The following is a 16,627-nucleotide window of genomic DNA, read 5'->3' as shown; positions in this document are numbered from 1 at the left end:
CCCTAAGGTCACAAATATTTTTTTTCAATGTCTTCTATAAATTTTATGGTTTTAGGTTTTACATTTAGGTCTATTGTCTTTTTGGGTTAATGTTTGTATATGGTGTGAGATATTGATCTAAACTCATTTTCTGTTTGCATATGGATATTATGATAGGCAGAATTATGCTCTTCTCCAAAGATGGTTATGTCCTGATCCCCAGAACCTATGGCTATGTTAGGTTACATGGCAAATGGGAATTGATGTTTCAGATGGAATTAAGGTTGCTAATCAAATGACTTTAAAAATAGGGAGATTATCCTAGTTTTATCTGAGTGGGCCCATTGTAATCACAAGGGTTCTTAGAGGTGGGAGAGGGGAACTGAAGAGAGATCCAGAGAGATGGCAGTATGAATATTGCTGGGTTTGAAGATGGAGGAAGGGGGACAGAAGCCAAAAACAAGTGCAGGTGGTTGCTAGAAGATAGAAAAAGCAAAGAAACAGATTATTCTTTAGAGTCTCTGAAAAGAATGTATATCTCTGCTAGCACTTTGATTTTAGCTCAGTAAGACCCATTTTGACTTCCAGAATTGCAAGATAATAAAAATTTTGTTATTTTTAAGTCATTAATACTAAGTTTGTGGTAATTTGTTATACCTGCCATAGAAAACTAATACAGATTTTTTAGTTATTCAAATACCACATAGAGACTATCCTTTTTACACTGAAATCCCTTTGATCTTGGTTGAAAATCAATTGACCATAAATGTGTGAGTCTGTTTTGGGACTCCATTCTATTCCATTGATCCATTTGTCCATCTTTAAACCAACATCACATTATCTTGATTACTGTAATTTATAATAAGTATTGAAATTGAGTTGCATAAGTCCTCCAACTTGCTTCTTTCTTAGTTATTGGCTTTTCTAGTTTCTTTGCATTGAATCAGCTTGCCAATATCTACAGAAAACCTTCTGGGACCTTCACTGGAATTTTATTGAATCCACAGGTCAATTTGGGGAAAATTGATGCCTTAAAATCGATATCTTCTGATCAATGACCCAGTATATCTCTCTATTTACTTGTCTTCTTTAATTTCTTTCACCAATGTATTATAGTTTACAATGTATAGGCCTTGTATATGTTTAAGCAGATTTAGCCTTCATATTTCATGTTTTAAGCTTATGTAAATAGTGATTTTTTTAAATTTCCATTTCCAAATCTTCATTGCTAGTGTATAAAAATAAAATTTATTTTTTATATTTGTTTTATATTTTGAAATCTTGCTAAACATGATCTTAGTTTTAGTGGCATTTTGGTAGAATTTCTAAAAGGACAAGTATGTTATCTATGAATAAAGCAGTTTTACCTCTTCTTCTCTAATTTGGATACCTTTAATTTCTTTTTCTTCTCTTATTGTTAAAACATCCAGTATAATGTTTAATAGGAGTGAGAGTGAACATCCCTGCTTTGTTCTTATTTTGGGGGAGAAGAATTGTCTTTCATCATTAAGTATGATATTAGCTATCGGTTTTTTGGTTAGATGCCCTTTATTAAGTTGAGGAAGTTCCTTCTATTTCTAGCTTTCTGAGAATTTTGATCAAAAGTGGATGCTGCATTTTGTCAAGTGCTTATCTTGCATCTACTAAGATGACCATATGGTTTTTCTTTTTAGTATGGTATGTATATTAATTTTCTAGGACTGCTGTAACAAAGTACCACAAACTGGTAGCTTAAAATATATTTATTCTGTCACTGTTCTGGAAGCTGGAGGTCCAAATCAAAGGGTCAGCAGGGCCATTCTCCCTCTACGTCTATGGCTTGAATCCTTTCTTGCTTCTCCCTAGCTTCTGGTGGTTGCTGTTAATCCTTGGTGTTCTTTCGCTTGCAGTAGTATCACTCCAATTTCTGCCTCTGTTGTCACATTGTGTTTTCTCTCTGTCTTAACATGGAGCTTTTCTCTTATTAGGACACAAGTTATATTGGATTAGAGCCCACCCTAATGTCCTCATTCAAAATTAATTACATCTCTAAAGACCTTATTTCCAAATAAGATCACATCCACAGGTACTGCATTTTAGGACTTCAATGCATCTTTTTGGGGGACAAAATTCAGCTCATAACATATTGTAAATTACACTGATATATTTTCAAATGTCAAACCAATCCTGCATCCTTGGGATAAGCAACTTGGCCATGATGTATTATCCTTTTTATATATTACTAGAGGCCTGATGTATGAAGATTCGTGCAAGAATGGCTCTTCCTTCCCCTGGCTGCTGGCACCGCCTTTGCTCTGGCCCAGAGCCACCTTTCTACCTTCCCATGCTGCCCAGAGGCCTGGAGCTGCTGGGGCGGTGCGGAATGCTTGCCCTGCCCCCGGCTGCTCAGCGCCTGCATATGCAAACTAACCCGCCATCTTTGTTGGGTTAATTTGAATACTCACTCCTGATTGGCTGGTGGGCATCTCAAAGGTATGGTCAATTTGCATCTTTCTCTTTTCTTAGTGTATATTGGGTTTGCTTTGCTAAAATTTTATTAAGAATTTTGCATATATGTTTATGAAAGATAGTGGTCTGTAGTTTCTTTTCTCTTAGTTGGCCTTTGTTTAGTTCTAGCATCAGAGTAATGCTGGCCTTATAGAAATAATTGGGCAATAATTCCCTCTTCTTTATTTTTCTGGAATAGTGAGTGTGGATTGCTATTATTTATTATTATTGCCTTAAATGTTTCACAGGATTTACCAATGAAGCCATATGGGTTATGAGAGTCTTTTTAATAGGACGCTTTTAAGCTAAAATTTTTATTTCTTTAATAAATGTATGGCTATTTGAATTATCTATTTCTTCTTGAGTAAGCTTTAGTAGTTTGTCTCTCAAGGAACTTGTCCATTTTATGGAAATTGTCAAATTTATTATAATATCCCCTTATTATTTTTTTATATCTCTATAATCTATAGTGATGCCACCTCTCTCATTCCTGCTAATTATAATTTGATTCTTCTTTCTTGTTGCCTTATTCCAGTCTAACTAGAGATTTATAAATTTTATGGATCTCAAAGAACCCAGTTTTGGATTCATTAATATTTCTCTTTTGTTTTTCTGTTATTTCATTGCTTTGGCTCTGCTCCTTAAACATGTTTGTTTTTCTGCTTTGGGCTTAATTTACTCTTAAGGTAGAACAGGAAATAATTGATTTGAGACCTTTCTTTTCAAAATATTTTAGGAATCAAAATTTCCTTCTAACTGCTGCTTTAGCTATATCTCACAGCTATTCATATGATGTGTTTTCATTTTTATTCACTTTAAATTCTAATATCCCCTTTGAGTTCTTCGTTGACCATGGATTATTTAGAAGTATGTTATTTAGTTTGCAAATATTTGGAGGGATTTTCCAGATATTTGTTGTTGATTTGTAATTTAATTGTGTTGTGCTCAAGAACATACTTTATATGATTTTTTAAAAAAAAACAACTGAGGTATAATTTGCATACTACTGTGCATGGTGAATCCTTTTAAATTTACTGAGACTTATTTTATGTCTTAGCATATGGTTTATCTTGAAAAATGTTACCTGTGCACTTGAAAAAAATGTGTACCTGCCACTGTTGAGTGGAGTATTCTATAAATGTCAGTTAGGTTAAGTTGGTTGATATCATTGTTAATATCTTTCTAATTATCTCTCTTCTTATTCTACCAATTATTAAATGAGACAGATATTAAAATCTCTACTATAGTTACAAATTTGTCTATTTCTCCTTGTAGTCTATCAGTTTTGCTTCATATTTTTGAAACTTTTATTAAATGCAAAAACTGTTAGGATTTTGTATGTCCAGTTAATAAATTGAAATGTCCCTGGTAATATTTGCTCTGAAATATATGTCTGATTAATATAGCTAAGAACATTCAAATTTTTAATAGAAATCACCAAATTTCCTCTCAAAAATCAATGTCATTATGTAAGGTTATCCCCCATTCTGGTCCATATTTATTGAGATTTTAATATGAACCTCCCTCTAAACATGTAATGTTCCTTCTCAGTTTGGGATGAGATAGTATTCTTGCCATGACTCCGGTTCTCTATCTGCAGATTAGTGGCAGTTAATAGCAGCTCTGTCATCCTGTGTGTGGGGGTGGCAGCTGTGGGGAGGGGGAGTACAGGCCAGGGTTTTGTCATGGGGTTAATTTAGGGAGGCAAAATTTAGAAAAGACAAATGAGAAGTACTTTCATTGTTAGAGGGGGTGGTAAGTAGGGGGCACTTGACTGCTTTAAGGCAGTTCAAGATATCAGGGCCAGATGAATTAGATCTCATGGCAGTTAACTTGTGATCTGAGTCACTATTAAAATTTTTTAAGAAATGGGGTCTGATAGATATACCCAAGATTGGAGACAGGTAACTGTACAACAAACCAACAAACAAACAAACAAAAATTGTGACATTCAAGTAAAGGAAGTGATGAGTCCACGGAGCCAGAAAGGGTTCACTAAAAACTTATTTAATTCATTCTATTTGCTGGTAGAGTTAGCCAGTTGGTAGATTTGGAAAGGTCCCAGGTGCTGTGACCCAGAGAGAGGTAGAAAGAACTAGGTAGGCTGTCAGAGACAAACAGACCCAGAAGGTTCTGGCTGGTGGGTAGCAGGCCATCAACTTTAGACTAGGACCTGGTTTTCTTATTACGTGTGTTTAACACATTAGGTCAGGCCACAGCCTCTCCATTTGCCTGGACGAGGCAGCAGCAACAGCCCCCAACACACCACATGAAGTACTCAGGTTAAAGAGCCTCTATTTTATAGTCTCTGCAGTCACTAGAACTATAAACAGAATACTGGCTAATTATTGTTTAATTATTGCTTAAAAACCAATTGGCACAATACAATCACTGCATTAATTACCCCATACAGCATCTGCTTTCTTTCTTTGCTGTCATCCCCATTCCTCTCCAGCCTTTCTCCCCACTTTAATTGAAATTCAGCTTGCTGTAACACCTCCCTTCCCCTGGCCAACTGGATCTCTCCATTCAAACGAGGAAGAAGAACAAAACAGAGCCCCAGGGATTAGGGAGTTTTGACAGCTGTCCAAGAGAAGCGCTGAGCTACGGGCCCAGCACCGAGGCAGGACAGAGACGGATGGGAGACAGAAGAGTGACGGAGGGAGGGAGGGATAGGCAGGGGGACGTCGCAAGAGGAACGAACTGGACAAAGAGTCACGGAGCCAGGCAGAGATGTGTAAAGGGGCGCTGAAAAGGGGGAAAAGGGAAGAAAAAGCTAGAAAAGAACTCTGGGGAGGTCGTGAGGAAAACGCAAGAGGTTCCGGAGGGGAGCAAGACAGGAGAGAGCTTATCGGGAAGGCGGGAGGAAAAGTCCAGCCCCTAGGGACAGGTCAGTCCAGCTCCGGGAGCGGTCTGCAGAGGAGGCGGACTAGCCGCCTGGGGTTCCCCCTCGCACACCTGGGAGCGGGGCGCGGCGCGGAGCCCGGGGCGAGCCCGCGTGCGCCGGGCGGCCCCGCCCCCCCGGCCGCCCCCCGCGCGGGGCTTTCCTGCGGGGCTCAGGAAGCCGGCCTAGCACCGCGGGAACAATAGCTCGGGGCGGCTCTCGGCCCCCCGAGAGGCCGGCGCCGGGCCGCGGGGCGAGGAGGCGACCGCGCCGCCGGGGGGTCCGCGGCCAGCCCCGGCCCGGGCCGGAGCCTCCGCGGAGCTCGGCGCTGCCCGGTCATTGTTGGCCGGGACGGAGGAGCGGGAGCCGGGGGAGGAGCTGGCAGGCGGCGGCGGCGGCGGCGGCGGCGGGAGCCAGAGGGGGAGCCAGAGAGCGGGCGAGCGAGCGAGGGAGGGAGGAGGTAGAGAGACAGGGAGGGCGGGAGGGAGGAGGAAAAATAAAGAGGAGAGCCGAGCAGGGCTGAACAATAGAGACAGGCAGACGGGCGAGGAGGAGAGCCAGCTGCCGCCGCCGCCGAGCAGGAGCGGGCGCCCAGGCAGCCCGGACCCCGGCCCGGGCCCGGCCCCGGCAGACAGCAGGCGGCCAGCGCCCCCGGGGAGGGGGACCATGGGGGAGCCGGCGGCAGGCGCCCCCAGCCCGCCGCGCGCCTCCGCTTGAGGGAGGCTCGGCGCTCCCTGCCCCAGCCCCGCCGCCCAGCCTCCAGCCCTCGGAGCCCGGAGTCCAACGGGTCCGCGGCCGCAGCCGCTGCGCCCCGCGCCCTCCGCCCACCCGGCTGCGGGCAGCCCTCGGCCCCAGGCTTCGCCGGCCCCCGGCTGCTCGCGGACGCCCTCCCCCAGTCATGAACCCCCCGGAGGGGGCGGCGGAGGAAGGAGGAGCAGCCGACTCGGACGTGGACGCCTTTTTCCGGACAGGTAGGCTGGGCAGGGCGCGGGCGGCCGGGGGCAGGGCCGCTGCCTCGGACGCGGCGTCTCGGACAAGTTTGGGGAAGCAGGGCTGTTGCTGCGGTGTGCATGTCGGGGAGCAGCCCCCCTCGTCGTCCGGGCTGGAGTTGCCGAGATTCCTGTTGTTATGGCAATGCTGGTAGCGTTTCGGGGGGTGAGTGGGGGGCTGGGAGCGCGGCGCCCCTCGGCGTCCACCCCACTTGCGGGAGTCTGTGGTGGGGAAGCGGGAGGCGGTGCCCTCGGCTGCCTTCCCCGGGAGCGCGGGGATGGGGCGATGCGGGATCACTTTGCAGCGCGCCGCTCGGGCTCCCGGGCGTCCCCGGCCCCTCCCTCGGTCCCCCTTCTCCCAGCGCCTGTCAGCCCGGCTCCGGCCGCCCTGGGCTGGCACCCCTTCTCGGCCAGGGGCCCGGGGTCCCGATGGGCAAAGAGGGCCGCGGGGACCCGGAGTCACGAAGGCTGCAGACTGACAGTCAGGAGCGGGGCGGACCCAGGACGGTCAAGCCGGGTGTGTGCGGGGAGCCAGCGTCTTAGACTTGAGAGGCAGATCGTGTTGGGAGGGCGGTGGGCGCCTCGGACCTCCTCCTTGTCCTCCTCTTTTCCAGTTCTGGAAACAGATAAGCTTTTCCTAAGAACCACTCATTCCTGGAAGTGCGAGTTAGCGTCGTCCTCATACACACCCACTGGATCTTGGCTTGCCCGTGGGTTGTGAAGCCCCCAGAGTCGTCTTCCCAGCGTTTGCAGCCTCGCCATCTCCCATCCCCCAGGGCTATAGCTTCCCCTGTTCCTTGGCTACAGAGCCCCTTCCCAGAACAGACACCTACCGCCCTCATTTCCCCACCACCTGTGGCCCTGTCTTTCTGATGGCTAGGGATTCCCCAAGTCCCTTTTACCTGTGGCTTCCACCAGCTCGGGAGATAGAGCTCCCCATCTCCCATGTCTGGAACCATTTTGTCTGGGATCTTTGTCCCACGGAGTCCAGTAAGTTATGGGGACTGGCGCTTCTGCCCTCTCCTTCAGTAAGTTGGATTAGAGGACACGAACTGGAGGGGTCAGGGATCAGGGTAGCTCTGAAGCTCTCTGCACATCCATCTGTTTCCTAACCTCACCGGCTGGCCCTGGAGGTCATCTCTAGGAGTGCTTTGTTGGGGAGGCTTGTGGCTTTAGAAGTCAAGACTTGATTGGCCCATATGTTCATTTTCTAGTGGGTCTGGAAAGGAAAATGCTGGAGTACAGGAGCAGATGCCAGGACGGGGGGAAAGCAGAGGGAGCCCCTGTTACCCTATCCTGCTTCCTAGGGATCAGCCTTGCCTCTCTCCCTCCTTCCTTTCCCCCAGAGGTGGATTCTACACACACACACTCATGGTCATTCATATTCATTCTCATTCTCTCTCTCTCTCTCTCTCTCTCTCTCTCTCTCTCTCTCTCTCTCTCTCTCTCCCCCCCCCCCCCCCCCCACTGGGAACCACAGCATGGATTCTAAAGTGCATGTAGGGAGCCATCATCTCAGACTTGACTTGAGTTTGTAGCCTGCCATCTAGGGTGAGATTTTTATGAGCTAAATGATACCAGAAAACATTCACCAGGGGGTCTTCCTGACCCCTCTTGCCTCCCATCTGGGGCAAAAGTCTGCCTTTTTTTAGCTTGAGGAAAACTCTTGAAGTGGGAGCCTTCCCACTTTTTCTTTTTAGACCTCACTTTTATTTTTTGGCGTTCCCTCCTCCTTTCCCTTTCCAACCACCTAAACACTGGTTCCTGTCTATTCTCTGTCCCAGGCCCTTGGAGCGGAGCGTAGTTTCTGGAGGCTTGCTAATTTCTGACAAATGAATTCACACAGTGTTAATGGTGTTAATGGCCTCTAATGGTCCAATGTGTTACTTTTCCCAGGGCCTTTCAAAACACAACACGGAGCTCACATTGTCTATCCCAGGCTCAAATCACAGAGTGAATAGCAGACTCCTGGGGACTCCTGTTAGGGATATTCTTTCCTCCTTGGGCGGCCTTGTTGAAGGGAGGCTGGGTCTGATGTGCTCTTAGAATCGGAGAAATGTGAAAACCTCAATGCCTATGGCTGGAAATGACTGATTACCTGTAACAAGTTCCAAAAGGGAGTGCAGGCTGGCCCTCTGTGCTCTGCTTCTTGATCTTACCCTTCCCAATCTTTAGCCTGGGCTTTTGCTGGGGATTCTTGAGCTCGGAAAAGGCCATATTTCTTAACCTTTTTCCTTCTGATCCCCCTGTCTATGGGACATAGCACTACACCTGGTCATCAGGACATTATGAATTTATTCAACTGAACAACTGGGAAAACCTTCAAACAAATTCTCAAAGGCCCCCGTGCCAGGATTACCTCCTTCTTTTTGGTGGAAAATTTTGCATGCACTGAGACCAGACTGGCAATTGCTTTGTCAAAACTATGGCATACTGTGCCTCTAATCAGGCATGTTTCAAAGTATTCTATCATTTTGGTCCCTTACTTGTCATCTTCCAATTATTTTGGTATTTCAGTTCTCTCGACCAACTGATTAAGCTAGAATTCTTAAATCTTACTTCCCTGCATGCATGTGGACACACACAGACACCACCCCAGCACACTATCCTTATAGATTGGTGGACTCCTTATCATCTACCTGGGAATTCTCTGTTCCAAGCCTGGGAAAGTGCGTCTCATTAATTTTATTGATCATGGTTATGAGGCAGAGAAGGGGAAATATGGAAACTCAGAACTGGGAATAGGAACGAAATGGAATAGACAGCCAACGAGGATTTTTCAACTTCTAGAAGCCTTTTGCTGTCCAGGATGCTGTGGAATACTAACAAAATATTCAAAGTGCTTTCTGCCCTTGAAGAACTTTAAAAAAGGTGTTTGACAATTACTTCTCAGAGACTAATTATTTGCTAAACATTATGGTGCTATAAGATAAAAAGTTGACAGAACTGCAGACGAGTGGAACTGAGGATCGCCCTTGGGGAGGGCTGTGGATGGGGAGCGGGAAGAGCAGTGTGGGCACAGGGAGTTTGGGGCAATGACATTGAGGATTTCTGGCTGACCGAATGGAAGGTGTAGTTTGGGGAGGAAGAGGAAACAGGATTGGTAAGTAGGGCAAGGCCAGATAGGAAGAGCCTTGGAAGCCCAAGAGAAGTGTTTGGATTTGATTCAGGGTCAGTAGGGAGTCATTTAGGTTCTTGAGCAAGGGCATATCCTGAAGAAAGTGATATTTGGAAAGTTTAACCTGGAGGTAATATTACTGATGAAGTGGAGAAGAGAGAGAGAATCCAGGGAGATGCAAAAGTGATCCAGACCCGGGGGTGGGGTGGGCGGCGCGGGAGGCTTGGTGGCAAAAGGATGGGGAATCAGGGACAACACAGAGACATTTTCAAAGGTGGAAATGTGGGGATTTGTTGACAAACTAGTTATAGGGGGAAAAGAAAATTAAGCCCATGAAGAAGCAGAAGTAGCTGGGTTGGCATTGCAGAGGACTGACAGTGTCCCTACTGACGTGGTCTGGTTGAAGACAGGAGCTGGTTTTGCAGGTAGTGACGTTAGCTTCAAATGTGGATAATTGGAGGTGATTGAGGGACATCCAGGTGGAGCTGTTTTTGGGAAATGTGGCCTCAAGACAGGAGCATAGGCAGAGGTTAGAGTTGGCAATGTAGATGTGGAAACTTGCTGCATCAAGAAATTGGGGGAGAAACCCTTATTTAGGAAGTGACAGCAAAGGAGACTTGATCCTGGGGACCCCAGAAAGTCGGCGTGGGTTTTGATGTGATGACAGGCTACAGGCATATTGAGTAGGAGGAAAGCAGGAGCGCTGGATAAGTGTCACTGGATGTGATAAAAAGAAGGCCACTGGGAGCTCTTGGGAGGATAGTATTAAAAGAGGAATTTAGAATAGGGACTTGGGATGGTGGGTAGAAAGCAGTTACTTGCAGAGTTTATCAGTGAAAGGAAAAAGAGGTTGTATGCTCATCATAAGGGATGTTAGTATCAAGAAGAGCAGTGTGTGTGTGTGTGTGTGTGTGTGTGTGTGTGTGTGTGTGTTTCAGAGTCAGAACAGGTTTGGAGGTGGAAGGGAGCAAGCTTGTGGACAGGACAAACTGCAGATGTGAGATTGATTGTTGAGTTAGATACTTGAAGAGGTGAAGTAAGAGTGGGTTTTCTAACAAATGTAAGAACTTAGCTTTGGTGACATAGGAGAAAACTATTTCTTTAAGATTCAAGGGTAAAACAAGAAGATAAATGAAAACAGAATGATGTGGAAATATCTTCCACCTCTGTCCTTCTGTTGAGCTTTGTCCTGTGAATCCAGACATTTTTAGCTGGAGTGTTTGCTGTCACTTGGACTTCGGCCAGCCTCAAAATCAGCTGTGTATGTCTTGATAACTCCCCAGACTAGCTCCCAGAAACTTGTGGGGAGTAGCAAGAGGACTTTGTTGTTCTGGAGAGGGAAAGTTGTTAATATTTCTAATATTGCGTTTACATCAGCTATTTCTATATTAGTGTATTTTAGAACGTATCGATGACATCCAGGCGCACCTCCGTAAGATTTGGGAGGCTTTGCTTCTTCCTTGGTACTTATAGTCTGTGAGGAATCTCTCCTCTGACAAGCCCTATTGAATTGTCTTTCATAGTTAGCCCTGTTGTCCATCTGCAGGGCCTCTTCCCTAGGCCAGGACCCATCATGCCAATCATGGACTCATTTGTGGCCTTCATTCTTATCCCTTGGAATCTGCTCGCCCCCCGCCCCCTTCAAATTGGCACCTGCAGGCAGATTGTACTTCACAAAGTAGATTATACTACTTGCATCACATTACTGCTTGGTCTCTGGACCTACAATAACTCCCCTGTGCCTTTAGGGTCAAGTTCTTACAGCTCAGCTCCAGCCTGACTGCTTTTCTCACTATCCAAGGGCATCTTGATTCATGTTCTCCTTGAATCATCCACCCTGGCACCCCCATTCTCCAAATGCTGCCCTAGCCAGTTTGGCTCAGTGGAGCGTTGGCCTGTGGACTGAAGGCTCCTGGGTTTGATCCTGGTCAGGGGCACATACATCCCTGGCCCTGGTTGGGGTGCGTGCGGGAGGCAACCAATCACATTGATGTTTCTCTCTGTATTTCCCTCTCCCTTCCACTCTCTCTAAAAACCAATGGAAAAATATCCTTAGGTGAGGATTAACAACAACAAAAATCCAACTCATTCTTTAAAACTTGAGCCCCACCTTCTTCTGGGAGCTTTTGCCACTCAGAAGAGCAATCCTCGCCTCCAAGTTCCTGAAACACTGACTTGTCTGTACTCATTTTCTCATTTCATCAGTGGTGGTATGTTGTTTTTTTGCCCTTTCATACATGTAGGGTTGATTTCTACTATTGAAATTCTTTGTTCTTTGGAGGTAAGGAAAAAGAATCTTTAAAAAGCTTGTGATTGATACTTCTCCTCCCCCAATATAGATAAAGCAAACATGGCAATATATGAACAGTTGTTGAATCTAGGTGATGGTATATTGGTATTCACTGTACGATTCTTTAAACTTTTCTCTCAGATGATAGCCCCATCCTATTTAGATGGAGGAACTGGACATCATCATGTTCAGATCATAGAGAAGGGAGGTTTGGGAATAACAACCTATGTTTGTGTGCAATTCTTCGACTAAATATGACCACCCTGGCTGTGCATTGCCAGGCACCTAAAGGGGAGGGGTCTCTTACATCCTGAGTGCTCTTCTGCAGCAATAGAAAACACCCTTTTTTGACATTGTGCTGGGTGATCCAGAATGTAAACATGATGCGTAATTAAGTGTTTATTGTTCCTTCTTGATTCTCTTCTACTTCTACTCATCATGAATTGGGCTTTTAGTCACACAATTTTCCAGGAACATGTGGGGAGTAGCGAGAGGACTTTGTTGTTCTGGAGAGGGAAAGTTGTTAGTATTTCTAATGTTGCATTCACATTGGTTATTTCTATGTTACTGTATTTTAGAACGTATCAGTGACACCCAGGCACATCTCCATAAGATTTGGGGGGGCTTTGCTTCTTCCTTATGCTACCAAATATCAATAACTCTATTATTGGTACATTCTGTCTAGTTGTATTCAGTCGACTTTTGTGGGATGAAATAGGTCTTGGGATAAACTGAAACTACAGAAAGAAATTAAATTAGAAGTAAGAAAAGTCTACTGACTGTAAATATCAAAGCAAAACATTAGAACAGGTGAAGCAGAGGTCCTTTTTAGGTGTTGGAGAACGAACATTTTTACTTTTCAGTGTTCTTTCTGGTTCTGGAACTTGGCAGTTTGTTTACTTGTGGAAATAGTCAGTAGGGTATAGTCCAGTGATTCTCAACTGGGGACAATTTTATCCCCAGGGAACCACTGTAAATGTCTGGAGACATTTTTTTTCCGATGTTATGATTCAGGGAGGGGGTTTGCTACTGACATCTAGTGGGTAGAGGTCTAGGGTATTGCTAATCATCTTATAGTGCACAGGACAATCAAGAATTATCTGGCCCCAAATGTTAATAGTGCTGAGGCTGAGAAACCCTGTATACCAGAGATCACGGGCTTTGTTGTGTAAGATAGACTCAGCACTAACTAAGGATGGAATCCTGGGTAAATTATTTAATTCCTCACAACCTCAGTCTTCTGAAACACTGGACTAATAATAATTTTACAGGAAGAGAGCAATCCGTCTCAGTTTTGTTTTGATAACAATTTGATAATAATTGAGAGGATTAAGAGGGAAAACAATGTGTAAAAAGCACCTAGCGATTTCTGACACACTTGCAATCCTAGCCTTTGTTGTTCCTGCTGTTTTAGTTATTGAGTGAATGTGATAGCACCAAGGCTGAGGTATCTCTGGAAGGGGTGCTGTGCAGGGCTTTTGACATGGGGTGGGAGAGGATGCCAGAGAGGCAAGCTGATGGAGTACAAGGAGCTTGTCTGTGGAATCAGAAGGCTAGGGTTTGGGCCTCAGTTCTTTCATTCAATCGTTTAATGATTTGTTTGACAAATATTTATCGAGTGCCTACTGCAGCCATGTACTATGCTATGGGAGTGTATAAAATCATTAAAAGAAAAAATATAGAGCAGGAAGGGAAATGGATATAAATGTATCCCCTCAGGGAGCACTTGGATTTAAGGAATAGGAAAAAGAGAAAAAAGAAGTCCATGAAGTAAGCTTAGAAGGTTAGGCAAGAGAGCAGGAGATGAACACTCCCCTTTGCTCTCTACTTATCTGAATGACTTGGGCAAGTGACTTTAACATCTTTGTAAGATGAGGACAATACCCCCATACTCCCAACAGGACTATTGAGAGACTCAAATAAGATAGTGTGTGTGAACGGTCTTTATAAGTTGTACAGTTCTATCCAAATATATGTGGATAGTTCCTTCCAAATTGAATGTTCTATTACTCTAAGTGCCTCTTCTGACAAGTATTATCTTATTTAATCTGACTTCCATGGGACCTTTCCAGCCTCCTCTGCAAAAGTATAAAAATGCCAGCCCCCAGGCTCTGGCACATGGCCCCATGCCATCTGGAGGTGCCTAGCAAGAACGGAGTTATGTCTTCTGCCAAGCCTCAGGTGGGTGCAGTGAATCAGCCCTTCCTGCTCCTTCTCTGTCTGCATGCAGTTCAGACTTCTCCTGCCACTCTTTTGTGTGTGAATGGCAGCAAAATAACTAGGAAATGATTGACAGCCACAGAGCTGTTGGATCAATAGAGCTGCTTGAAATCGTGTCTGCTGAGGAGTGAGGGAACAGAAAGAATCAGCTGGTAGGACAGAGGAATTAATTCAGAGAAGTAAAGAAGAAAACTATTGAATTAGCTTTGTCTCCTCCCCTTCTGTCCCATGGCATTATTAGAAGGGAGCTGGACATTAGCTAGAAAATATGGACATGAGGGATACACAAGTAGGAGTGAAAAGTTGTAGATGAGCTGCGTTCTTGAGGAAGTGGTTACTTCTTAAGCTGAGACTTGAAGGAGGGGTAGGATTTGGATGGGAAAGACAGAAAGTATTGTGTTTCCAGGTTCGACCCATGTTAGAAGGAGGTGCGGACTTCCATGGCATATTTGGGACAGTAAGAGGTCCAGTTTATGTGACTCAGAATACAGGTGGAGGATTAAAGGGAGATAAAATTCATAAGGGAGTGAGGATCAGGTTGACTGATTGCTTCATTTATCAAACATTTACTGGGCTCCTAGATTATAAAGGGCTTTGAGTCACAGGCCAAGGAGTTTGGTCTTTTCTGCAGTTTGCTTTTGGGAGACACTAAAAGTTTCTGAATGGGTGATGACATGGTCAGGAAGATAAATCTGGCAGTTCTACTGATTAGAATGAGAGAGGTGCTGCTGGCTAGGGCAGGATTGGGAGACCACTGTGATAGGTAAGGAGGGTCTGAACTTGAGATGCCACAGTGGAAATGGAGAGGAGGGGATGGATATGAGGGACCTTGTGGAGGTAGAGTTTATAGGACTTGGCAACTTGGATGTAGACATGTCAAGGAAAAGGCAGGAATCAAAGATTACTCCAAAGCTTAGAGCCTGGATGACTGGGGGTGGGGAGGGTGGGAAGGAATGTAGATACCCTAAATGAAAACAAGGAGTTAGGAAGAGGACAAGCAGCTGTGGGGAGGCAGGAGGAGAGAGAGGATTTGGGAGTTTACTTTGGGACATGTTGCATTTCAGGTGTCAGTGAAATAGCTAAGGGAGGTGTTGATTCCGTAGGTGGATAAAGGAGAGAGTTGGGAGCTTTGGAGGGAGGCCAGAGCCGGGAAAGTAGATTTGAGAGATATCCTTAAGAAGTTGTGGCTAGATTATCCGAATAGATGAGATAATACATGAAAAGCATATATAGACTTAAGGGCTGAGGGCCAAGGACAGAGCTATAGACTCAAGTAAAAACTGGAGGAAAACCAGGAGAGAGCAGTGCTTGCAGAAAAACAGGTCTTCAACAGGGCCTAAAGCTGCAGAGAGGTGGAGGGAGCTGGGGACTGAGCAAACCTCCTTGGTTCTGGATGCTGGGAGATTGGTAACCTTTGAAATTATGTATGGGAGTTGGAATCCAAATTGCGAGGGGAATGGGGAAGGAGTGGATGGGGAGGAAGTGGTGGGAGTGCATATAGATGACTCTTTGGAAAGGTTTGGCTGTGAAGGGAAGGTTAAAAATAGTAAGGTAGTTGGAGATGGGTAACAGAATTGAGGGAAGGCTTTTTTTAGGTGGGGAAGATATGTGAATACCTAGGGGTGGGGAGGAAGGAGAAGGCAGGCATGAGGAAAAGAATGAATATTCAGGAAAGAGAGGAGGAATTGATGGAGGAAAGTCCTCACTGAGCCTGGAGGAGTGGATTTCAATGTCAGCTGCATGGTGAGCTTTGGGCCAGAGAAGGAGACTGGGGGAAGGTGGACCTTAGTAAAGTAGCTGGCCGTCAAGGACCTCAGCTGAGGGCATAATGTGCCTGATCAAAGGTCCCAGCAGAGAGAGTATCAGCTGGTTTGGAGATTCAGAGGCTAGTGGTGCCATGCTTAAGGAGGGTGGTGTGAGCTGAGGGCACATGTAAAATGGGTGAGCTGGGTTGGCTTGCCACCCTAGGAGGCCAGTGAACAGAAAAGATGGGAAGAAGTCTAGGAGATCCCAAATTAGCAATCCTTTTCGAAATGCTGGTGTTTTTCTTTTGTAGGCCAAGGTAGGATCTGCTGTAGGCTATATAGTCCCATCTGCAGAATCACCCCTAACAGAGTGTGAGTCCCAAAGGCAAGTTAGTGGGGTGGATGGTGAGTGGGGAAGGAGAGAGGGGGCGGGGGGACTCAGGCACGAAGATATTGGGGGCTGCTTCTTGGGGAAAGGTCCATGCCTGGCTATCAGATACTGGATCTCCCTGGGATGGGACCTGCTCTTGAATTTCCAGAGTTTTCTCAATGCCTCTAGAAGTCCTAGAAGAAAGAGGAAGCATAGAGATTATGGAAGAGCCTCATGAAGACGAACACCTCACACAAGAGCACTCCAATTCTGTTGGCCCCAGAGCACTCCCTCTGACTGGTCTCTCCACTCTCCTTTGAGGGACAAACCCAAGAACTCTCATTAAGTTAAAAGCCCTATTTCATTAAAGGCTTCTCAGAGACCTGATGCAGCCCTCCAGAGGGGTGGGGAATAGGAATCCGAGGGCTGCTATTATTAAAAGGTGGGCTGTGGGGGACTGGGCTTCTATTTCTTAGAGTAGAAGGAGGTGGGAGTTTCCTTAGATGTAGCTCAGCCCCAGAATCAGTGTTAAAACAGCGTAGGAA

General features: G+C 45.6%; 1 protein-coding gene across 3 annotated transcripts in view; it reads left to right on the top strand.

The window, feature by feature from the left end:
• The first annotated feature begins 6,052 nt into the window (after nucleotides 1–6,052).
• The window catches only part of KALRN (kalirin RhoGEF kinase), a 664,115-nt gene continuing 653,540 nt past the window's right edge, over nucleotides 6,053–16,627 (top strand). For all 3 annotated transcript variants that reach the window (XM_028131137.2, XM_054713909.1, XM_028131142.2), the window contains exon 1: nucleotides 6,053–6,321. In XM_028131137.2, the coding sequence (XP_027986938.2) occupies nucleotides 6,249–6,321 (73 nt within the window). In that variant the 5' untranslated portion in view covers nucleotides 6,053–6,248. The remainder of the gene's footprint in view (nucleotides 6,322–16,627) is intronic.

This window comes from Eptesicus fuscus, chromosome 3, assembly GCF_027574615.1.
Source record: "Eptesicus fuscus isolate TK198812 chromosome 3, DD_ASM_mEF_20220401, whole genome shotgun sequence".
Classification (NCBI taxonomy): domain Eukaryota; kingdom Metazoa; phylum Chordata; class Mammalia; order Chiroptera; family Vespertilionidae; genus Eptesicus; species Eptesicus fuscus.
This window is presented reverse-complemented; position numbering and strand designations above follow the sequence as displayed.